The 24876-nt window shown below is 55.2% G+C and overlaps 1 protein-coding gene across 2 annotated transcripts in view; it reads right to left on the reverse strand.

Moving 5' to 3' along the window:
- The window catches only part of DENND2A (DENN domain containing 2A), an 82985-nt gene that overhangs the window by 41942 nt on the left and 16167 nt on the right, over nt 1-24876 (reverse strand). For both annotated transcript variants that reach the window (XM_055133903.1, XM_055133908.1), the window contains exon 2: nt 7438-8405. In XM_055133903.1, the coding sequence (XP_054989878.1) occupies nt 7438-8282 (845 nt within the window). In that variant the 5' untranslated portion in view covers nt 8283-8405. The remainder of the gene's footprint in view (nt 1-7437; nt 8406-24876) is intronic.

Genomic DNA, 24876 nt, shown 5'->3' on the forward strand with positions numbered 1-24876 from the left:
GGACTGGCCCCGCTGCTGGCTCCAGTGAGACGTCTCCCATCTCTTCTCCAAACTCTCTCTCTCACACACACACACACTCTCTCTCTCTCTCTCTCTCTCTCTCTCTCTCTCACACACACACACACACACACACACACACACATACACACACACTCCCCACAAGCTTCCCGACTCCTTTGCTTTGTTTTTGGCCGGGGGCACACTCTCAGGCTGTGCTCAGAGCTAACTCCAGAGTGCTTGGGGGTCCAGATGCTGTTCTGGGGGTCTCGACCCGGGGTAAGCAGTGTGCACGCAGGCCCTCAACCCCCCGTCCCATCCCTCTGGCCCTGCCAACCGGCTTCCTGCGACTCTGAACATCTCGCACACTGTCAGGTGGGGCACGCTGAGAAACACAAACTCCCGGCCCTGCCCCAGGCTCCGCCCCAGCCCCGTCCCTGCTCCTTCTCCGGAGGACCCCTCGACCCCCACTCTCTGTCACAGTCTCCCCGAGTCTCCCATGCAGCACACTGCCGGACACACGGGGTGTGTGACTCGTAGGCCCCCACCCCAAGTTAACCAGAGCCTTGCTTCCTCCTTGCTGGGGTCCGGATGGTCCTACCCTCAGGGGTCCCGGCTTCCCTCTTGAGTTTGTCCCCACGTGTCTAGCACAGGGAAACGGTGTGACGACTTCTAATGTCCTCCCCCCCCAGGCAAACACTCGGGCAGCCCCGGGGAAGCGGCTCCTGGGTGGTTTCTAGCTGACAGGTTCCGGGGCTTTGTTGTCATGCCAGGCACACGGCCCCCCGCTCTCCGAGGCCCCCAAATCAGAGAAAGACAGACTAAGCCCGCCGCGCCCCAAGCATCCTCTGTGGGCGGGCTGGGGAGGGAACTGGTGCTCGGGTCCGGGAGGGAATGAGGAGACGCGGAGAGGATGCGGGGACAGAGCCCTTTCAAGCCACTCAGACCCTGAACCCCGAGACCTGCATGCTGGCATCTGACTTCACTTCTCTGCTTCTCCTTCATGGCATTTTCACAGCAGTATCCATCTAAGGGTTGGAGCCGAGCTTCCGCACCGCCCTCCCGACAGCTCGGAAAGCCCCGTATAAAGCAAAACACTCGCTTACGACCCACTCATTAATTCACCGCAGGCTTCATAAACCGATGCTCCTTTTTTTTTTTTTTTTTTTGCTTTTTGGGTCATCTCCGGTGGTGCTCAGGGGTTACTCCTGGCTCTGCACTCAGGAATTCCTCCTGGTGGTGCTCCGAGGACTACATGGGATGGCGGGGATCGAACCCGGAACAGCTGCGTACAAGGCAAACGCCCAACCCGCTGTGCTATTGCTCCGGCCACAACTGCTCCGTTTTTTGAAGTGTTGGGTCTTTGCGTGAATAGCTGCTACAAAGGAACCCTGAAAGACGAAGAATCTTGTGGTTTTTTTGTTTCAGGATGACGCTTGGTAGCTTGAGGGCTAACTCTGGCTCAGCGCAGGGGACCACATGTGATGTTGGGGATGCAAAAAGGGTGCGCTACATGCGGGCCAGTGCCCCATCGCCCGGATCATATCTCCAGCCCCAAGTAAGGACCCTTTCAATCGGTAGGAAGCTATTATGATACAAGATGCAGGAGAAAGGAGAAATCCTTGGGCCCTTGTCTCTCGAGCGGAACGGCATTCCAGTGCCAAAACCTGACTCAGCCCTCAGCTCCCTCTCCTGGGAACAGTGCTCGCAAACAATGGCTGGAGCCAGACCCAGGTCCCTCCTAAAGCAGCTTCCCCAGTCTACACCTGCCGTCACCCCCCCCACCCTGGTACTCCCCCCAACTCCAGGACAGGAGAAACATGATTCAGCTGCTTATTTGATCACTTCACTAGGTCTTTCCTACAGAAAAAAACATTTTCACCTGAAATAAAGTCTTAAGACCTTTATTTACATCTTCCTTCCTTTCTTTCTCTCTTTCTCTCTTTCTTTCTTTCTTTCTTTCTTTCTTTCTTTCTTTCTTTCTTTCTTTCTTTCTTTCTTTCTTTTTTTGATTTTTGAATCACACCTGGTGATACTCAGGAGTTACTCCTGACTCTGTACTCAGGAATTACTCCTGGTGGTGCTCGGGGGACCATATGGGATGCTGGGAACCGAATCCGGGTGGGCCTCGGGAAGGCAAGTGCCCTCCCCGCTGTGCTATCGCTCCAGCCTCCTATTTACATCTTTCTCTCGGAGAGAAAGGAGCGTTCAGAAGGCGACCATTCTCTGCGCCCACTCTGTCTTCCTTCTGCTTTGGACATTTCCGGTCATCCGAAGGCAGCTCCCAGGTTTAATAAGCACTTGCGCAGACAGCTGAGCCCACAGTGGAGGTGCAGAAACAGGCAAACGCCTACCAGCTGCGAGGGGCCCTTGCCTTGCACACAGAGGCCCTGGGTTCGATCCTTGGCACCTCATATGGTCCCTGGAGCCCACTGGGGTGTGGCACCAAAGCCAACCAATGAACCAACCCCAAAACCAAAACAAACAAACAAAAAAAAAGAGGAAAAGAAAATGCAGGGCAGATCTTACAATCTCTTTTCTCCTTGCAGAAGGTGGGGGGTGGGGGTGTCACTGAGGCTGCACCTGGCAGTAATCAGGGCTTACTTCTGGCTCTGCACCCAGGAGTCACTCTTAGTGGGGCGGGGGGGGGGGGCATATGGGATGACAGGGATCGAACAGGCCGGCCGTGTGCAAGGCCAGCACTGTCCTGGCCCCAGATCTGACGTCTTTTCGGTGTTGCCCATCCTCAGAGGCAGCAGGGTACAGCCCTCCCCTGGCCACCAGCGCCCCGAGCTGGCTGTGCTCTGGGCAGCCTGCGTCTCCCCTCTGAACTCACCCCTGCCTTCAAGCTGTGGGCCGGGGAAAGCGCTGGCCACCAGGACTGGCCTTGGCTTGTCCACTCAAAGGAAATGGCCACCTCCACCCTCCCCTTTGCCTGAGCCATCGGCCTCAGACTGGCCGAGTTCAGGGACAGTGGCTAAGCCACACAGCATTCCCTGGGCCTCTGGGTGGCCTCAGGCTGTGACCCGAACGCAGGGCCCCTGAACCTACAGACTGTCTGTCTGTCTGCCTGCCTTGCTTGCCGCTCTTTCCTCCCATGTCTGACTCTTCAGGATGCCACTGAACGCAAGGGAACGGTCCTTCAACTGCTCTCAACACATTTCCCCCAGAATTATTTCCAGCTACGAGGCCAGTAAGCTGGGATGACCGGCGCCCCCAGGCGGAGCCGGGAGGTGGCTCCGAGGGAGGGCTGGTGTTCCGGCTTCACAGGAGTGAGCCCTGGGTTCCAGCCCTGGCACCACACAGTCCCCTGAGCACCCCGAGGAGTGAGCCTGAGTACTGAACCAGGTGTGGCCCACCATCAAACCGGAAGCACCCCCCCATGGGCAGGAAGCAGGGGTGCCAGCTCTCCTTACGGCCACCCTCAGGGCCCGGGGAGGGGGCTCCTCCCACAGCCCACAGGGCTGGGGACCCCGGAGGCTTTCAGGAGGCTCAGGCTAGCCCCGAGCTTGTGTTTCATCACTGGGCGTCTTTCTCGTCGAGGATGCTAGCACTCGTCTGCTCCGGGGTTGGGGCCACCCCCAGTGGTACTCTGTGCTCCGGGGTCTCTCCTGGAGGGGCACGGGGGACCATGTGCAGTGCCAGAGAATGAAGCCCGCTGGCCACGCGTAGGGCGAGCTCCATAGTCCCGTGCAAGGACTCGGGTCTAACTTCTCTAACTTCACACCCTTGTTTTCTGCTTTCTGTACTCCAACCGGGATTCCACGAGAAATGCCAGAAAGGGGAAAAAAGAAAAATCACCTGCCGCCACCACTGCAGCGACCACTCTAGGCACTGTCTCGAAAGCCCCCAACCATCCCCCCACCCCGCCCACTCCCCCTTCTCTACCTTCGCCCCCGACGACACGCCTGAGCTCATCAAAGCAACCTTCCAAGCATCTGACACTTGAACAGAAGTGCAGATGTCAAACATTCTGCTTGGGGACACGCTGGTGAGAGTTGGCCTGTGGAGGTCACACTGATCGTGACAGACTCCTAAAGAGACAGGGACAGCCCAGCCGGAAGTTTAACCACTGAGCTGGGGAGAGCTGAGGGCCGGCTCCCCGCCAGATTCCTAGCAGGGAGGTGCTCAGGACAGCTCAGCCTGTGTCACCCCCGAGGCTTCCTGTCCTGGAAAAGTTCTGAAACACATTTACAGCCCCAAGGAAAGGCAGAACTGTTGTGATGCCAAGACACTCCCTTGAAAAGTTGAAATGTTGGTCAATGCAGTTATTTGGCTACAGAAAGGATCTAAAGACTCGGTCATGTGATCAAATAAAATGGAAACCAAATATCTGGACTGGAGTGGAAGTATTTTGTGTTTCTACATACACAGGAATTGAAGAAGCTGCTTCTCTCTGAAAAAGAACAACTTCTGCTCCGCGCTGGCCTGAAGGCTCCCAGCCACGGTTATTAAGTGTCTGCTGGAAAACGGCCTCGTGCATCTTGCTGCTGAGGGAACCTTATCTTTGGAATTTCCTGATGTTGGAGGAACTTCTCATTTTCCGTTTGGGGATGGAAGGCATGAGTCCCTGCATTTAATTTCCTCAGGCTTTAGAGAAAAGAAAAAATGAGAGAAGAAGGGAGGGAGAAAAGGAGGGAGGGGAGAGGAAAGACAAAAAAGGGAAAAGGAAAAAAGGAGAAAAAAAAACAATGCATTTTTTCAAGCAGTGATAGATAGTACAGCAGGGAGGGCATGTGCCTTGCACGTAGCTGACCCAGATTTGGTCCCTGGCATCCCATGTGGTCCCCTGAGCAATGCCAGGAGTAATTCCTGAGAGCAGAGCCAGGAGTAACCCCTGAGCATCGCCGAGTATGACCCAAAAGGCCCCCCCAAAAAATGCATTTTCTCCAACTGAGTCCTGAATACACAAGGTTGGCTGTGGGGAATCTGCCTGTGAAAACAGGCGGAATGTGCTTCTAAGAGCGCACAGCTCTGCTGTGTAATTCTAAACCACAGACCCTCCGGATCCTTAATCATTTCCTTCTTCCACTGTGGCTTGGCTTTCTGCCCCGGAGATGGCAGCCGCACGGCCCGGCCTTGCCTTGACTCGGGAGATAGGACCAGAGCAAAGAGTACACTTTAGTTTGGAGTAGAAAGTAAACATTATGTCTTAATCACCCCTGCTGAAGCATTTCAGACAAAAAGGAAAGCTGAAAGCCAAAATGCTTAAGACTCAGCTGATGCAACCGCACTCGCACTGTCCAAGAAAAATTTCATCCTTGGACTGAAACTCTTCGTGAGCTGTTTTTACAGAAAATGCTGGAAAACGGGAAAAGCACAGATGGAGGCTAGAAGAGAAAGAATGAGAATGGCTTCACCAGGTCGGTCTGTCTGCCGGGGGCTGCTACAGCAGAAAGACGCTGATTTCCCAGAACCATCCTGCGCTTCGGAAGAGGGGGTCTCCTGGGGGAGCAGCCGAAAGGGTGTGGAAGCGGAAATAGGGACAGAAAAGCCATGAACAGGGGCAAAGAAGCCACGAGGGTTTTCAGGATCCTGAGCTTATGGCGCTGGTTTGGAAAAGGATTTAGGACTGGAGAAGAACTAAAACTCGGGGCTGGAGCGATAGCATAGCGGGTAGGGCGTTTGCCTTGAATGTGGCTGACCCAGGTTCAATTCCCAGCATCCCATATGGTCCCCTGAGTACCGCCACCAGAAGTGATTCCTGAGTACATGAACCAGGAGTAACCCCTGTGCATCGCCGGGTGTGACCCAAAAAGTAAAAAAAAAAAAAAAAAAAAAAATCAAAAAACAAAAAAACCAACTAAACTAAAACTTTCTCAGAAAAGGAGAAAAAGTGGGGGTGGGGGGAGGGGGGGAGAGGAGAGAGGAGAGAGATGGAGAGTGAAGAAAAGTTCTGCCATAGAGGTGGGTGGGGGTTCAGGATCCCTGAGCCCCTCCAGGAGTGATCCCTGAGCACAGAGCCAGGAGTAAGCCCTGAGTACCACTTGGAGTACACCGGCTGCCCCACAAAACAAAAAATTGTTTTCAATTTTTTAAAATGCACTATTAAAAAAATAAAATAAAATAAATAAAATGCACTATTGAGAGATCAAACAGACAACTGAGAGATCAACTGAAAAGTAATCTGACAAAACCTAATCATAATTTCTTCTTTTTTTTTTTTTTTCTTTTTGGGTCACACCCGGCGATGCACAGGGGTTACTCCTGGCTCTGCACTCAGGAACCACCCCTGGCCGTGCTCAGGGGACCATATGGGAAGCTGGGATTTGAACCCGTGTCGGCCACATGCAAGGCAAACGCCCTACTTGCTGTGCTATCTCTCCAGCCCCTAATCATAATTTCTAAAACTCCGTAAAAAGGAAATACAATGCTAGCCTGAGGGTATAAAGGCACACACTAGCTCCTAGCGTGTGAGCAGGACAGAAGCAGGACCAGACAATTCAGGTGAGAACAGGTGCCCCTTCTCCGAACAGACCGGCCAGTGCAATCAGGGGAGAAGTACCAGGCAGACGGGCCCCTGGCACCTACCTGGAAACAGACACTGAAAAGGCAAAATGATCGTTGTTTGCAGGGGCCGAATGGGAGTACCACGGGGCGGCCAACCTGGGTTCAATCTCTATCACCACCGAGGGTGCCCCAAGCCCTGTGCCAGGCGAGCCCTGAGCGAAGACACAGGATAGAGTGCTGGGACCCACTGGGCGTGGACCCCCAATGAAAAGCAAACAGGGACTGGAGCGAAAGCACAGCGGGTAGGGCGTTTGCCTTGCACGCGGCCAACCGGGTTTGATTCCCAGCATCCCATAGGGTCCCCTGAGCACTGCCAGGAGTAATTCCTAAGTGCATGAGCCAGGAGTGACCCCTGAGCACCGCTTTTTGGGTGTGACCCCAGAAAGAAAAAAAAAAGTGAAGACTTTTTTTTTTGCTTTTTGGGGTCACACCCGATGATGTACAGGGGTCACTCCTGGCTCTGCACTCAGGAATTACCTCTGGCGGTGCTCAGGGGAATCGAACCCAGGTCGGCTGCGTGCAAGGCAAACGCCCTACCCGCTGTGCCATCGCTCCAGCCCCTAAAGTGAAGACTTTTTGATTGGGGGCGTGGGGGTGCCAGGGCGGGGCCACACCCAGCTGTGCTCAGGCCTCAGTGGTGCTCTGGGGACCATTCGTGGAGTTGGGCTCATGCCAAACTCTGGCCCAAGGCATTTTTCTGGCGTTTTAGGCCACACCCCCAGGTGCCCTGGGGAAAGAGGGGGGCTGAGGGCTGTTCCTGGGGTTGTTTGCAACAGTGCCAGGATTATACCCCCCAGAGTTCGGCCCAGGGTTGGCCCCCTGCACTCTCTCTCCAGCTGAGGACAGAAAGGGTCTGGGGGAAACAGCCATGAGGGTCTCAGACGACAGAGCCATCGGCTCCATAAAGCAGACAGGCCCCTGGGCACCTACCTGTGGTCAGCACTGGGCTTGGGCCTCCCGTTCCAGAGTCTTCTGTTGACCGAGGCGGGCGGGGGCGAGGAGGGCAGGGGCGGGGGCGGGAGGGAGGGCAGGGGGGGCCGGTTCCGTCTGTCCTTCCCGAATCTCAGGCTGGGCCCCGCCCGGCCCGTGTCCCCTTCCCCTTCCCCATCGTGCTTGAACGTCCTCCGGGGCTTGGGCGGGGGGCTGACCACGGGTTTGGGGGGCGCGCCGTCCGGGCCGTGCTCCCAGGGCCTCCAGCACGCGCCCCTGCGGTCCTCGGCGGCCGCTGCGTCCGGGTCCGGGGCGGGTGGCCGGGGCTCGGGCGGGCAGTGCGCCGAGTAGCAGGTGCCCGGCGGCTGCGGGTCCAGCCCGGCCGAGCCGTCCCGCAGCGCCCGCTCCAGCCTGCGCACCTGCGTCAGCACCGACGCGCCGTCGTCCGGGGGGCGGCCGCGGCCCCGCTCGCGCCCGGGCCTGGGGGCCGCGTCCTGGCCGCCCGCCCGCTCGCCGCCCCGCGCCCTTTCGGCGTCGGGTCGCGCCCCGTTCTGGGCCTCAGCTCCCCGGGATCGCGGCCCGTCGCCGCTTCTCGTCGTCGTTATCGTCGTCGTCGTCGTCGCTGTCGTGTCCATCCCGGAGGCGGCCGGGTGGTCCTCGGGCCCCTCGGCCCTCCTGCCGGGGCCCGGCGCCGGCGCCTCCCTTTTCCCTTCCCACTCCGAGATCTTGTCCTTGATGCTGAGCGGCGCCGTGTGCCCGGGGATCGGGGCGCCGCCCGGCGGCCTCCTCTTCGGGGCCCCCAGCCCCGAGGTCCGGTGGCTGATGACCATCTCGGCGCTGGACATCCTGGTCTGCACGGTGCCCCGCTTGGCTGGGGCACCAGGCTTCTCGGTGGGCGTCTGCGGAGGACACAGCTCCCTCTAGGCCTCCCCGGCCCTTCCCCGGCCTCCGCACCTTCTGCCTTGATCCTGCCGGGAAACACAAACTCTGGGTGAGGGTGGGGGTCTGGGTGCCAGCTGGCGTAGGGGATCTGCTAAGACTTGGGTACGTGCCCGCAGGGCTGGGTCCGGAGCCTCCGACACTGGAACCACCACTTGAGAGAAATCCTTTCCACTCCGGAGAGGGGCTCAGTGGCACGGGATGGTCCCACCTCTGCATCCCAACATCCCAGCACCCCCCCATGGCCTCCACCTTGCCTCCCATCACCCCACCCCCCCCCACCACCTGGGAGTAGCCCCCAGGTACTACTGGAAGCGGAGCAAAGAACAAACAGACAAAACTGAGAACAAGCAGTTGCTTTATGTCCGCCTTGGGGAAATACAGTGACGGGCAGGAAAGGAGCAACTGCATTCTGGGGTCAGTGTTGGGCGTGGGCCTGGACAGATGGCTTAGCATCTCTACATCTTCTCCTGTGACATGGGAATAATAGCAATAATAATAATAATAATAATAATAATAATAATAATAATAATGCATATGTGGGGCCTGGAGTGATAGCACAGCGGGTAGGGCGTTTGCCTTGCACGCAGCCGACCTGGGTTCGATCCCCAGCATCCCATATGGTCCCCTGAGCACCGCCAGGAATAATTCCTGAATGCAGAGCCAGTAGTAACCCCTGAGCACTGCTAGGTGTGACCCAAAAAGCCAAAAATAAATAAATAATGATGCATATCTGAAGTGAGTGGCAACAGATACTGAACGCGCCAGCTCACAAACAGCCTCAGGAATGCAGAGCCAATGCTGGTGGTTCACTACTCTTCGCTTCTTCTCTGGTGACAACGGGAAATGTCAGACACAAAAGGCGAACTAGTCGGCTTCCTCTGCCTCTTCCCCGGTCAGCCTTCACCACAACTACTCAGTGGGGCAGAGGGCTCACTCCACGGGCAGTAGGAGCCCCGGGTTCGATCCCTAGCACTGCACTGTCCCCTAAGCACAGCCAGGAAGACCCCGGAGTAATGAGCACTGCCAGGTTTGGCCCACAAACAAGCGAAACTTAGAAGGCCACCCTACAGGTGCAGAGGGGCAGTACAGCAGGGAGGGCGCTTGTCTTGAATGAGGCTGCCCCAATCCATGACTACACTGGAACTGCATTCAAGCATGAGGGTGCTGCCAGACCAGCCTCTCTCCGGAAAGACAGGTGGGTGCTTTGTGCTGAATGTTAACATGCTGTGGCTTCTGTTATCTACACCAACATACCTAGCAGTGTCAGTGGTCATGTGGCATGAATGAATGAGTGAACAGAGGCAGATTCAAGTTTCACGCACAGCCTAGAGCGGTGCTATTCCACGAAGGGGCCACACACACGGCTGTTCCAGCTCAGACGCAATTAAATTGAAGCCTTCGTCTTCCAGGACATCAGCCACATGTACTCAGCGGCCACATGCGGCTAACGTGTGACCACAGCGGCGGTCTCACTGGACAGACAGTATTTCCATTTCTGCAAGAAAGGTCGGACCTGGAATGTCTGTATAAGGAAACAGGTCTCCAAATGTGATCTTAGGAGGTTGTTAAAATTATTTTGGGGCTGGGGGGCTGGAGTAATAGCACAGCGGGTAGGGCGTTTGCCTTGCACGTGGCCGATCCGGGTTCAATTCCCAGCATCCCATATGGTCCCCCAAACACCACCAGGAGTAATTCCTGAGTGCAAAGCCAGGAGTAACCCCTGAGCATCGCCAGGTGTGACCCAAAAAGCAAAAAAAAAAAAAATTATTTTGGGGCTGGAGCGATAGCACAGCGGGTAGGGCATTTGCCTTTCATGCAGTCGACCCGGCTTTAATCATCAGCATCCCATATGGTCCCCCGAGCACTGCCAGGAGTGATTCCTGAGCCAGGAGTAACCCCTGAGCATTGCCGGGTGTGACCCCAAAAAAGTAAAAAAAAAATTATTTTAAATAATAAGAATTAGGGGCTGGAGGGATAGCACAGCGGGTAGGGCGTTTGCCTTGCACGTGGCCGATCCGGGTTTGATGCCCAGCATCCCATATGGTCCCCTGAGCACCGCCAGGAGGAATTCCTGAGCGCATGAGCCAGGAGTATAACCCCTGTGCACCGCTGGTGTGACCCAAAAGAAAAACATAGATAATAAAAATGATTTTGAGGAGCTGGAGTGATAGTGCAGTGGGTAGGGCATTTGCCTTGCATGCGGCCGACCAGGGTTTGATTCCCAGCATCCCATATGGTCCCCTGAGCACGGCCAGGGGTAATTCCTGAGTGTAGAGCCAGGAGTGACCCCTGAGCATTGTTGGGTGTGACCCAAAAAGCAAAAAAAAAAATATTTTGAGGTGTTGGAGAGATAGGACAGCAGGTAGGTTCTTGCTTTGCCTGCGGCTGACCACCCTCCACATCCATATGTTCCCCTGAGCACTGCCAGGAGTAATTCCTGAGTGCAGACTCAGGAGTAATCCCTGAGCATCGCTGAGTGTGACCCCCAAATTATTTTGAAAGAGTAGCTTCCGGTTTTTGGTTTTGGCCGTCCCCATGCTGTTCAGGGAATCCTCCTGGCGGTGCGCAGGGAGCCACGAGGCGCTGGGAATAAACCTCGGCCCCTGTCCTGAAGGCCTCTGAGCCCTTCCCCCAGGACAGAATAAAAAGGTATTACTGTGTGTGTTTGGGGGCTTTTACCCAGCTGGTGCTCAGGGATCACTCCCGTCTCTGTGCTCAGCGGTCACGCCTGCAGTGCTTGGGGGATCAGTGTGGTGCTGGGGGTTGAACTGGGGTCAGGCAAATGCAAGGCAAGAGCCTTAGCCCGGGACTTCTCTGCGCGCCCCCTACTCCGCATGTTTGAGCTAGTCTAGTGAGAAGGGGAGTATCTGTGTTCTGAAATGCCAAACAAAGGGTATGACCTAGCCAGGGACCCCAGGAGTTACTCCAAGATGAGCAAATACAGTGCTCTGCGTTTGGACGCACACGGCACCCTGCGTTCCGGAAGTTCTCCGGCTCCAGGAGGCAGAGGGAGAGGGATGAATAATTAGCAAGTCCCGGCATCTTGTTACTATTTCGCTTTGGCTTCTGCAGACTAACCATTGTTTACGTAAAGACTTCTCCCTCTGATTGGGACATTAGCACATAAATTGTGTTGCTACTCTTGGTTACAGAACATAAATTAGAAACTTGGGGGAAAGCAAACACATTTCCATATGTTAAAAATAGCTCCCCGAGCAGAATCCCCTATTTAAATATCCAATTGGTATTCATAACGGAGCGGAAGCAGAAGAGGAAAGCAGCTCTTAGCTTTTAATTTCCTTCCTAGGAAGATTCAGAAATCAGTGGAACCCAAGTTTTGCCGAGAGTAGAAAAAGGCAGAAATTTGGGAGCAGGAGAGAGTACATCGGGTAGAGGCTGCGTCTGGGTTCGATCCCTGGCCACCCATACAGTCCCCTGAGCACCGCCAGGAAGGGTCCCTAAGCACAGAGCCCACTAGCTATGTCCCCAAACCAAACAACCAACAAAAACCAAATGAAAAAGAAGTTTAAGGCAATAGTTTCATGGGGCTGGAAGCCAGACAGAATGACAGTTATATAAAAACACAACTCAGGTTAGTGCATGTCTATGAAAGGTGATAATTATGTGCTTTCTGGAATCATCTGTAGGGACTGGAGCATTCAACCGGTGAGCACATGCTTTGTGCGCGGGGGCCCAGGTTCGATGCACGGCCCCGCATTCGGCCCTGAGCACTGCTGGGAGCCCCAGCACAGAGAAAGGGGCGGCCCCTAAGCCCATACAACAGCATGACCGAAACATTTTACAATGACCATATGCATCATTAAACAACAATGACAGAAGATAAATATATGATGTAGAGTCAAAGGGACTGGGGTATAAATCTTGGCTGTATCTTTTTGTGGAGGGGTGGAGGTGGGGGGTATCTGGGATAGAGGCCAGGGATACATGTTAAATTCTCATAATCTTTTAGCTGTCTCCCTGGTGCTTGAATCTACGTTTGTTCATTTTATTATTATGTTTTGTTTGTTTTTTTGATCACACCCGGCAGGCTATGCACAGGGGTCACTCCTGGATCATGCACTCAGGAATTACTCCTGGCGGTGCTCAAGGGACCATATGGGATGCTGGGAATCAAACCCGGGTCGGTCACGTGCAAGGCAAATGCCTTCCCCGCGGTACTATTGCACAGCCCTCTACATTTTTTAAAAAATTATAAAATAAGAATCTTTTCAGGTTTTTGGTTTTTTCACTCTGGAGAAGGTCATGCTCACTCTTTTTCTCCTCTCTCTCCCTCTCCCCCCCCCCTCTCTCTCTCCCCCCCCTCATAGTTTTGTTTTTTTGTTTTGCTTTTTGGGTCACACCCGGCAATGCACAGGGGTTACTCTTGCTCTGCACTCAGGAATTACTCCTGGCAGTGCTCAGAGGACCATATGGGATGCCGGGAATCGAACCCGGGTTGGCTGCATGCAAGGCAAAAAAGCCTTACCCGCTTTGCTATCACTCCAGCCCCATCTCCACAGTTTTTTAAAGTCAATTCCTTTAAGTAAAACTATTTTTTCTTCACGGGGGCGGGGGCGGGGAAAGAAACTTCTCTTTCTTCTCTAATCTAGAACATTATGAGTGCAGAGGCCAAATGTCTCATTTGCTGTGCCAAATTTCTCATTACATGGTAGCCAGTAATAAAAATATTATTAAGTGGGGCTGGAGCAATAGCACAGCGGGTAGGGCATTTGCCTTGCATGCAGCCAACACAGGTTCAATTCCCAGCATCCCATATGGTTCCCTGAGCACCACCAGGAGTAATTCCTGAGTGCAAAGCCAGGAGTAACCCCTGTGCATTGCCGGGTGTGACCCAAAAAAAAGTGCCTGGCTGTCTTCACTGGGACCCCTCAGAGCTGGGCGGGTTGAGTTTCCCTCCCCGCCCCGAGCAGAGCCCCAGTAGCTAATGACCTCCAGAACCCAGCCACAGCCATGCTCAAGGCCCCTCTCCACATGCTCGGACAAGCCTCAAGCATGAAGGAACCGGCAGAGGAACCCAGGTGTGCAGGACCCGGGGCTGAGATCTCCAAGCCTGCTCAGATCGAGACTGGGCCTTCTCCACCCAGATCCCCCCTTTTTTTCCCAGTAGTTAGGCAGTCACAAACTGTCCCGGGCACCGTGTAATACCATCAATGGCCAAGATCCAGAGACTATAAAACAAAGCTCCCGGAAGACCTCTTATTGTCTAGTTCTCCCTCTCAGAGAACCCGGCAAGCTACCGAGAGTATCCCACTAGCACGGAAGAACCTGACAAACTCCCCGTGGCATATTCAATATGCCAAATACAATAACAATAACAGGTCTCATTCCCTAGACCTTGAAAGAGCCTCCAGTTGTTGGGAAAGACAAGTAAGGAGAGGCTGCTAAAATCTCAGGGCTGGGACAAATGGAGACATTACTGGTGCCCGCTCAAGTTAATCAATGAACAACGAGATGACAGTGATACAGTGATTAGCAATTATACAGGACGCAACTGAGTGCTCACCGAGAGTGAAAGCTTCTCCCTTGTCACTGGTGAGGTATCTGTGGTGGCAACAGTACAGGTGATGTGTGATCTAAAGAAATTGCTAGAGAAATAAAACCTGGACATATTTTTTTTTGGGGGGGGTCACACCCGGCGATGCACAGGGGTTACTCCTGGCTCTGCACCCAGGAATTACTATTGGCGGTGCTCAGGGTACCACATGGGATGCTGAGAATCAAACCTGGGTCGGCTGCATGAAAGGCAAACGCCCTATCCATTGTGCTATTGCTCCAGCCCCAAATCTGGATGTCTTTAAGCCACATTTAAGAAATCATCTCCCCCAAACCTTAAAACAGAAACCATGATGTGAACGAGGTGGAATCTGCAAACACTGATCCACTGATTAATGGATGAGCAAAAGAAGTGGGATGTTCTGGGAGCAGAGTGGGTAGGGAGCTGGCCTCGCTCACAGCCGACCCAGATTCCGTCCCTGCTATCCCATATGGTCCCCTGCGCCCCCCAGAGCAGTCTCTGAGCGCAGAGCCAGGAGGAGGAAGGCCTGAGCACCACACAGTGTGGTCAAAAGACAAAAATAAAAAGTGGGATATGCATACATGGGAATGTCATTCAGTTGCAAAAAAAAAAAGAGGCGCCGTTCCATTCTAGCCCATGGGTGAACTTGGAAAACACTCTAAATGAAAAACAGCCGCACACACAAGGCCACGCATTGTCCAGCTCCGCTCACCGAGAGGTCCGGCGTGGACCATTCTACACAGAGCGAGTGGGAAGTGGGGACTAACTGCTAACAGGCCGGGGTTCCTCTGGGGGCTGACAGAAACGCGCTGGGGTAGGGCCCGGGACAACTCAGCGCTGGCAGGGGTGTGGTCATGAGCTTGGGTCCCCATCTCCACGCCACAGCTGGGTGTGACCCCAGCTGGCCTGCCACTGGGTCCTGGCTACTGCAACAAAGCGTCTGACAGCCGGGGAACTGCACGCAGCCAGGAGTGCGCGGCACCAACACTAAAGGGGAACTGCACGCAGCCAGGAGTGCGCGGCACCAACACTAAAGGCAGAGACCCCGGCATGCACAGCCCGGAGTCCGCACGGCAAGGGGGGCCGGAGAGAGGCCCAGACCGGACCCCTGAGCCCCTCTGGGGGCAAGCCCTGAGCCGGTGTAGCTCCGGTTCAGGAAAGGCCAGAACTAGAAACGTGCTGGACTTCGACAGTGGAGACAAGGACACTGTCCCTCGAGAAACCGCACGTGCTCGCGTGGCGGCACCATCCGGATTAGGTCTCGGGTAGTAAGTATCAGGGGCAGGACGCTGCTACTGGTCATCCCAGGGAGGCCCGGTCTCTGGGCTGCCATTCTGGGACGGGGAAGGCCCCAGCTTCCTGGCCGATGACACGCCAAGCTGCTGAACTGTCCCAGCTCCCAGAGCACGTGGCCACATGCGTGGCGGTGTGACGCCTCCAGATCTCCGAGCGCTTCGGCCCCGCGGGAGCACTAAGCATTAAGCCACTGAGCTCCGTGAGCACGGGAGGCTCGGCCCGCACCCCAGGGCCCTGTCGGCCCTCACGCACGGACGCTAGGAACACCACTGAGACTGGCGCTGTGACAAGCAACGCAAAGTCAATTGGTTGGCGCCTGCTCAGGGGGCAGGTTTGGGGGATGAGGGGGACACTGGGGACATCGGTGGAGGGAAGGGCACACTGGCGGGGTGTCGCAACACTGAACACCTGGAACAACTGTATTATGAACACCCGTGATTTACAAATCACAGGCGCTTAAAGTTTCAAATGTTAATATAGAATATATAGACATTATATGTAATGGGGAGATAGAGATAGATATGATGGGGCTGGAGATTAGCTCAGTGGTAGAGTAGTGCTTTTAACATGCTGAGGCCCTGGGCTTGGTCTCCAGGAGGGGGAGAGAGAGAGGAGAGAGAGAGGGAGTGAGAGACAGAGAGAGAGAGAGAGACAGAGGGAGAGAGAGAGGAGAGAGGGGGAGAGAGAGAGAGAGAGAGAGAGAGAGAGAGACAGACAGACAGACAGACAGACAGAGACAGAGAGACAGAGGGAGAGAGAGAGGGAGAGAGAGGGAGGGAGAGAGAAGAAAAGAGAGAGGGGGAGGGAGAGAGAGGGGGAGGGAGAGAGAGGGAGAGAGAGAAGGAGAGAGAGAGGGAGAGAAGGGGGAGAGAGAGGGAAAGGGAGAGAGGGAGAGAGAGAAGGAGAGAGAGGGAGAGAGAGGGAGAGAGAGGGAGAGAGGGGGAGAGAGACAGGGAGAGGGAGAGAGAGAGAGCAAGCAAGAATTGACTACAAATCAATTATAGTAGAACAAAAATCGTCATTTTCTCAGCCCCCCCCCGCCCTGCTCTGGGTCCTGGCGTTCCCTCCTGGTGGCAGTGTGACAGAGCCCTGTGTGCCGGGGACCAGGGCTACAGCCGGTGACGTTGGCAGGGGACCGGGCGGAGCTGGGGAATGAACCGGGCCAGGCGCAGACCCTGATGTGCCCTAATCCCTGCCTGTCCCCGGGCCCCGAGGGTATTCAGACCACCCAGTACGCCGAGAAGGTGTGGGCTTTCAGGAAAGATACTGAGAAAAAGGTTAAAAAGAAAAAAAAAACCCAATCCACCACCCAAACCCTACAGCTCCCGCCGTCCGTTTAGCGAGTTCCCCACACCATTTCTACCGTGTTCTTCGAGTTGAAAGCTTTCCGACGTTCGAAGGGGTTTTCAGTTCTTGACAGAAGAGCTTTGTGTTTGATGTTGGAGACTTTTCAAAGAGAAGCCGTTTTTTCTACATTTGGAACAAACTGGGGGACGGGCAGTAGATGGGGATAAGGGGAGCCCGGGGTGCAGCCAGCCTCTGAGACCACCAGAGCCACGGGCCAAGCACCCCCACACCCGTTCCGGGACCCCAGGCCAGGCCAAGGCCAGGGCCGGCTGGGAAGGGCTCTTGGGCACAACCAAACACTCCTGTCTCTGGGGGTCTCCATGAGCCCGGAAGGTTCCCCCGTCACACTGAGGCCGAGACCAGGCGTGGGGCCCCTGAGCTGAGCAGAGGCGAGCGGGTCCCAAGTCACAAGGTCGCGCCAAGAACGGAAGACATAATAAATATATCTGTAACATTATATCTAGATTATATGTAATATTATACGTATAATATTATATAGAGATATGATAAATCTGTCTGGGCAGCATGACGGACCCTAGGAAGCTGAGCCCAGGACGTAGGTTCTGTTTGGACCTGGAGACAAACTCTCTGAATCACTGATTGTACCAACCATTGTCTCTGTGAAATGAAAAATGTCCCCGTTCCCACGGCAACGCAGCAGGTGACTAAGGCACAAACGCCCTGTGTGAATGAACACACCCTGGGCTGGACCCTTCCTGGCAGTGGCCAGGTGGAGCCCGCACACGTGCAAGGGCCGCCTGCTTCCTGGTCAGAATGCTGTAACAACAGGACTGGGCCACACATGGATCCCAGAACGAACACATGACTTTTTCTTGCACTTATCGTGCCCCTCAACAGATGACCAAGTGTGGCACGGAATACTACTCAGCTATGCAAAGGCACGAAAGGCTGCCGCCCGCTGCGGGTGGATGAGCCCTGGAAGCTTCAGGTAAAGGGGCTAGAGACAGTCCAGCAGGGAGGGCGCTTGCCCTGCACACGGCCCCCCTGGGGTCCATCCCCAGCATCACAGAAGGTCCCCTGAGCCCAGTGTGGAGTAGTCCCTGAGTGCAGAGCCAGGAGTAAGCCCTGAGCACAGCGGGCCTTGCCCATCTCCCAAATAAATGAAAGAAAGGAAGAAAAAGGGAAGGAAGAAAGAAGAGAGAGAAAGAGAGGAAGAAAGAGAGGAAGGAAGGAAGGAAGGAAGGAAGGAAGGAAGGAAGGAAGGAAGGAAGGAAGGAGGGAGGGAAGGAAGGGAGGGAGGGAAGGAGGGAGGGAGGGTGGGGAGGGAGGAAGAGAGGGAGGGAGGAAAGAAAGGAAGGAAGAAGGAAGGAAGGAAGGAGGGAAGGAAGGAGGGAAGGAAAGAAGGAGGGAGGGAGTGATGGAGAGGGAGGAAGGCAGGAAGGGAGGGAGGGAGGGAGGGAGGAAGGAATGAAGGAAAGAAGGAAGGAAGGAAAGGAGGGAGGGAGGGGAAGGAGGAAGGGAGGGAGGGAGGAAAGGAAGGAAGAAGGAAGAAGGAAGGAAGAAGGAAGGGAGGGAGGAGAGAAAGGAAGGAAGAAGGAAGAAAGGAAGGAAGGAAAGAAGGAGGGAAGGAAAGAAGGAGGGAGGGAGTGATGGAGAGGGAGGAAAACAGGAAGGAAGGGAGGGAGGGATGGAAAGGGAGGAAGGCAGGAGGGGAAGGAGGGAGGGAGGGAGGAAGGAATGAAGGAAAGAAGGAAGAAAGGAAAGGAGGGAGGGAGGGGAAGGAGGAAGGGAGGGAGGGAGGAGAGAAAGGAAGGAAGAAGGAAGAAGGAAGGAAGGAAGAAGGAAGGGAGGGAGGGAGGAAAGGAAGGAAGAAGGAAGAAAGGAAGGAAGGAAAGGAGGGAAGGAAAGAAGGAGGGAGGGAGTGATGGAGAGGGAGGAAAACAGGAAGGAAGGGAGGGAGGGATGGAAAGGGAGGAAGGCAGGAGGGGAAGGAGGGAGGGAGGGAGGAAGGAATGAAGGAAGGCGGAAAGGGAAGGAGGGGGGAGGGAGGAAGGCGGCGGGCAGCAGCAGGCCCGCTGTGGGCAAGTGCCAGAGGCCAGGGCGCCCAGAGCACAGGCTGTGTGGGTCCAGGAGAGGCAGATGCAGAAGGAGGCAGAGGGAGAGGGAGGTGAGTGGGGCGTGAGGCAGATGCAGAGGGAGGCAGAGGGACAGGGGAGGTGAGTGGGGCGAGACTGCAGGGGGGGGTGCGGCTGGGGAGAAGGGTCGTGCTGAACACCGCCTAAATTAGAGAGGAGCCCTGTGGCTTGGCGCCCTTTCTGCCACCAGGGACCCAGGAGGCCACAGCGCTGGTCCCACAGAGCTGAGGCGGGTGGCAACCAGACCACAGGCCCCTCGCTGACACCGCCGCCTTCTCCACTCCTCAGAATGCCACCCCCGCCCGCGACGCCAGCGAAGAAGTGATAACAGGATAAGATCGCAAACCACAGCAGGAAGGCGCTCGTCCTGCCCCGGCCACTTCCGGTTTGATCCCCAAGCACTGTGGGGGAGAGCACAGAGCCGGGAGTACCCCAGAGCACCCTGGCTGTGGCCCCCAGCAAGGCTCGATATCAAAAGAACTAATTTTTTTGGCAGGGGTGGGGGAACACACCCTCCTGGCTCACTCAAGAGGGATTCGCTCAGGAGTCACGCCTAGTGGAGCTCGGGGGACCAGGGAGGATGCTGGGGACCGAACCCGGGTTGGCTGTTCCCAGCAAAGCCAGTACCATCCCGCTAAAGGATCAATTTTGAAGCCCCTGAGTTTTATCTTAATCAATTTTATTTTCAAAGAGTTGCCAGAAATGAGTGCTAAGAGGGAGGAGGACTCTGTGCAGCTGTTTCTGGGGTGAGGGTGGGCGCTCCTCCCTGGCTCCCCCGCCCCCTCGTTCAGTGGACAGACCCACGCGGGCTTTTGTGTCCTCCTGAGCGCGGGGTCTGACGCTGAGGGCTGCTCCGGGTGCTTCTCCCCAGTCCTCAGGCCAAGGCAGCATCGGGGGAGCATCAGCACTAGTCCTGATCAGTGTTCCTCTGTCCACACGTGAAGCCCAGCGCCCAACAGGGGGCGGTAAAATTGCAACATTGTTGCAACAGGAGGTAAACACCCTAACCGCTTTGCTCTCTCTCCCACCCAGGGCTGAAACTTTTTTTTCTTTGCCACACCTGGTAGTGCTCAGGGGCCACCCCTGGCTCCAAGCTCAGGAATGACTCCTGGCAGTCCTTGGGGGAGCCACGTGGGATGTCAGGACGGAACCTGGGTTGGCGGTGTGCAAGGTAAGCGCCTTTCCTGCTGGGCGACCGCCCCAGGGTCTAGCGATAGCTTTGTAACCGTCTTACTTTCCCGGGCCCAGAGAGGGTTCCTTCCCATCCTCAGAACACTCTTATATAATATTTAGATGAACAGGGCCACCTGAGCGGGACGGAAACGCGTCTTTCCTCTAAGAGCATCAGCAGAGCAGCCTTCTCTCTCACACGCAGTGTGGAGAAGCTTCTATACTCCCATTTGAGTGCTCACCATTTTACAGGGGGTAAAAAGAAAAAGTAGGACTTAGCACTGAACCCCAGGCCAGAGAGATAGTAATGGGGGGGAAAGGAGCGGGCCTTGGATGGCCCCGTCCCTGGTCTGATTCCTGGCACCACACGGTCCCCCGAGCACTGCCAGGTGCAGCCCTGGAGGTCCCCAAGCACCACTGAGGGCGCGGTAGGATGTGCGGGCGAGGTAGCCCCAGCACGCTCTCAGGCCCAGACGGGAGGGGCCCTGGGGAGACCCCCTCCATCCGAACCCCACTGAACGGCGGTGTGTCTGTGGCTTTGGTGGGGTCGTGTGTGGTAACTACCGAGGCCACCTGGCTCCTAAATGCCAGTTGTGCCCCACCTGCTCCCACGCCGAAGCCCAGGTTCCCCTCCGAGCACCACTGGGCACAGCGAGGTGTGGCCCCAGACCAGATGAACCCAAACTGTGAGTGCCTGCCACAAGTCGTGAGCGTGTGAGCTACGGAAGCAATGGAATACGCTAAAACCGCCAGAATACAGTTTGGGACCTGAACTCCGGAAAACGCACTTGTGCTCACTTTTTCACCTGGGGGAGGGAGGGTGCCGGGGGAGCAAAGCCAGAGCCTCCGACAAAACAAACAAGGCGCGCGCCCTTCCGCTGAGCGACAGCTGCGGCCCTCCGAGTATAAGAAATAAGAACGAGTGCTGGGGCCGGAGCCTCGGGACAGCGGGGACGGCGTTTGCCTTGCTCACGGCCAAGCTGGGCTCGATACCCGGCATCCCATACGGTCCCCCGAGCAGCGCCAGGAGTGAGTCCTTAGTGCAGAGCCAGGAATAACCCCTGTGCATCACCGGGTGTGACCCAGAAAGCAAATAAACAAACAAACAAATAAATAAATGAATAAGACAGTTGCTGGGGAGACATACCCGAGGTACAGCGCTTACCCATCTGGGCCCCTGAGCACCACTAGGGGGCACTGCTGAGCAAGGAGCAGGACACAGCCGGGTGTGGCCCCAGCGCCCCAACATAGTCACTGTCACTGTCACTGTCATCCCGTTGCTCATCGATTTGTTCGAGCGGGCACCAGTAACATCTCTCATTGAGACACTTATTGTTACTGTTTTGGGCATATCCAATACGCACGGGTAGCTTGCCAGGCTCTGCCGAGCGGGCTCGATACTCTCGGTAGCTTGCTGGGCTCCCCGAGAGGGGCGGAGGAATCGAACTTGGGTCGGCCGTGTGAAAGGCGAACGCCCAACCGCTGTGCTATCGCTCCAGCCCTCAACATAAAATAAAATGGAAAAGTATATATTAAGGTGTACTGCAAAACAGAACAAAACAAGGCTCTGAGTCAGGATCTGACGTTTGGAGCCAGGGAGACCATCCAGGGGGCTGGGCCAGGCGGAGGCTGGGTCCGAGCGCTGCTGGTGTGGACGCCAAAGCAGAAGCGAGTTAGGGGCTTCCTTTTGCCCCCCGGGCACTCAGCCAGGAGTCCAGCTCTCCCGCTCCCGGACCTGGACACCGGCTCTTCCTTCTCTCTCTCCCTGACCAGACCCGGGGCACTTGTCATTCGGAACCTCTGCCCGGGCTCTGCCATCTTTCAGATGCAGAAACGGAGCTTGGGGCTGGCGGGCCAGCTGGTGGCAGGTGCCCAGCCCGGGTCCGAGCCTGGGCCCCTAACACAGCACCTTTCTCACCTCGAATCTCTCGGCTAGAACTGGACGTGAGCACATCGCCCGAGAGTCTGCCCTGCTCAGCTCTGCAGCCCAGCAGTGATGCCCGCTTCTCTCTGAGTGAGGCGGGCGAGAGAGGGCACAGGCCGTGTATGGGACCCTTATCATGGTACGGTTCTCTGGGAAGATGGGAAAAGAATTGTTACTCTAAGAAAGTGAATAGAGGTTTGTGGTTATACTCTTTGTAATGTGGAGATGTTAAAAAATAGGGCTGATGGGGGCTGGAGCAATAGCACAGCGGGTAGGGCATTTGCCTTGCACACGGCCGTTCCTGGTTTGATTCCCGGCACCCATATGGTCCCCTGAGAGCCGCCAGGAGTAATTCATGAGTGCATGAGCCACGAGTAACCCCTGTGCAACACCGGGTGTGAACCAAAATGCGGGAAAAAAAAAATAGGGCTGAGCATAGGTTTTGCATGCGGGAAGCTCAGATTCCATCCCTGGCATCACACGGTCTCCTGAGAACCAACAGCAGTGGCGAGCCCTAAGCACAAAGCTGGGAGTAGCCCCTGAGCACCACTGGGCATAGCCCAAAGCAAACATACATACACACACACACACACACACACACACACACACACACACACACACACCCCAACAATGTCAAAGAGCAAAGTAAGTTAATTGTGTGTGTTTTTTTTGTTTGTTTGTTCATTTGTTTTTGCTTTTTGGGTCACACCCAGCGATGCTCAGGGAAGACTGGACAAGGAGCGTGGCTCGGTGGAGAGCACCGGCCTCGGTCTGATCCCCAGGACCACGTTAAAAAAACTGGACGGATGATTCCTAGCCAGAACTGGACACGTGAGGAAAAGACGGGCAGGAAACGTAAGCCAGGATCAACGGCAGCCGAGACTAGGAAAGCGACCCTGGTGGTTCCCCCTTCTCCATCTCCCTCTATTTCAACGGCAACAAAGCCTGATCCCCCATTTCTATAAGTGTCATCATTACTGCAACTAACAGCGGTTACCTCAGCCACAATCAAGGCTGTGGCTGGGGGGGAGGGTCCCCCACCCCCCATTGTTTGTTTTGCCACAGAGTGGCCCCAATGGAAGGGGAAGTGATCCTGATTCTCACTAAGTAGCCACGAAACTTGGGTTCTGTTTCCAGTAGCCACTTCCCAGGATACGGGTTTCAGTGAGTCCAAAATAAGATTACAGGGCTGAGACTAATTGGAGAAATAATCACGCTAACTCCTGCTTCCAACTAATAGTTCGGTCTAAACGAGGCCAGGGAAAAATGTAAAGTAAATGGATTTATTGGCTCTCTAAGAGTTTTCATTCTCACGCGAGAAATAAAGTGCCGTGAGAATAGTAGATTCTAGACCTGGAAATTGCTAAGAAGATAAATCTTAAATGTTTTAACACACACATACACACACATACTCGTGTACTAACCTTCTCGAGTATTGAGGTTACTAATTTTTTTGCCTATTGAAGTTATAGCAAGACTGCATGTATTAAGTCACCATGTGGAACATTTCAAATTTACACAATGCAAAATGCCAGTTTCGGCTCAATAAAGTTGGGGATGAAGACGGTAGAGCAGGCAGCCAGATGACGGTGAGATTCTTTTTTTTTTTTTTTGCTTTTTGGGTCACACCCAGCGATGCTCAGGGGTTACTCCTGGCTTTGCACTCAGGAATTACTCCTGGCAGTGGTTGGGGGACCATATGGGATGCCGGGGATCGAACCCGGGTCGGCCACGTGCAAGGCAAACGCCCTACCTGCTGTGCTATTGCTCCGGCCCCGAGATTCTTTTGTATTTTTATTTTTTGCTTTTTGGGTCACACCCAGAGATGCGCTGGGGTTACCCCTGGCTCATGCACTCAGGAATTACCCCTGGCGGTGCTCGGGGGACCCTATGGGATGCTGGGAATCGAACCCGGGTCAGCCACGTGCAAGGCAAACGCCCTCCCCGCTGTGCTATGGCTCCAGCCCCAGAGAGATTCCCATGGGCTTGAAGGATGGGCCCCATTTCCTTTGGAACATCTGGGGGAAAGGCAGAGAGCTTTGCGCAATATCAGGGTGACTTAAGGGAAAAGCACAGAGCCCCGAGTGAAAGCGCAGCGGCCGTCCTGCCAGATCACGCCCAGGTGACGGCTGGGTTCTCTGCAGGGGCCAACCGACACCTGAGTTCAGGCGGGGTCTGTGAGGACAAGTTGTACATTTCTGAAAGCATTCGCCAAGATGTTTCCAGAAGCATGATCACCGCAAATGTTTTTATTTTGTTTGGGGGCCACACCCAGCTGTGCTCGGGGCTTCCTCCTGGGTCTGCACTCAGGGATCGCTCCTGGCAGAGCTTCGGGAGGCCCTATGGGGGGCAGGGGATTGAACGCGAGTCAGCCGCATGTAAAGCGAGCGCCTTACCCGCTATCCCATCTCTCCAACCCCCACAGTGATTTTATTTTGAAATAATTTCAAGGTTAAAAAAAGAGTCCTCAAAATACTCCAGGAGGGGCTGGAGCGATAGCACAGCGGGTAGGGCGTTTGCCTTGCACGCGGCCGACCCGGGTTCGATCCCCAGCATCCCATAGGGTCCCCTGAGCACTGCCAGGAGAAATTCCTGAGTGCAGAGCCAGGAGGAGTAACCTCTGTGCATTGCTGGGTGTGACCCAAAAAGCAAAAAAAAAACAAACTCCAGGAAACTCTTAAACACTCCATCCAGACTTACCAGATTTTAATATTGTCTTTTTAACATTGACTGGAGCGATAGCACAGTGGGTAGGGCGTTTTACCTTGCACGCGGCCGACCCGGGTTCGATCCCTCCGTCCCTCTCAGAGAGCCCGGCAAGCTACAGAGAGTATCCCGCCCACACAGCAGAGCCTGGCAAGCAACCTGGTATATTCGATATGCCAAAAACAGTAACAACAAGTCTCACAATGGAGACGTTACTGGTGCCCGCTCGAGCGAGTCGATGAACAACAGGATGACAGTGCTACAGTGCAATATTGTCTTCTAAGATGCTCTTCTGGAGGTTCGGGAAAATGAGTGTGACCCAGCCACCTTGCAGTAACCTCCTGGGCTCCTGACGCGGAAAGAACAGGAAACTTCCCCGGGAGAGGACTCAAGCCCTTTAAACAAGCCCATCTGAGTCCAAA

Source organism: Sorex araneus, chromosome 1 (genome assembly GCF_027595985.1).
Source record: "Sorex araneus isolate mSorAra2 chromosome 1, mSorAra2.pri, whole genome shotgun sequence".
Classification (NCBI taxonomy): Eukaryota; Metazoa; Chordata; class Mammalia; order Eulipotyphla; family Soricidae; genus Sorex; species Sorex araneus.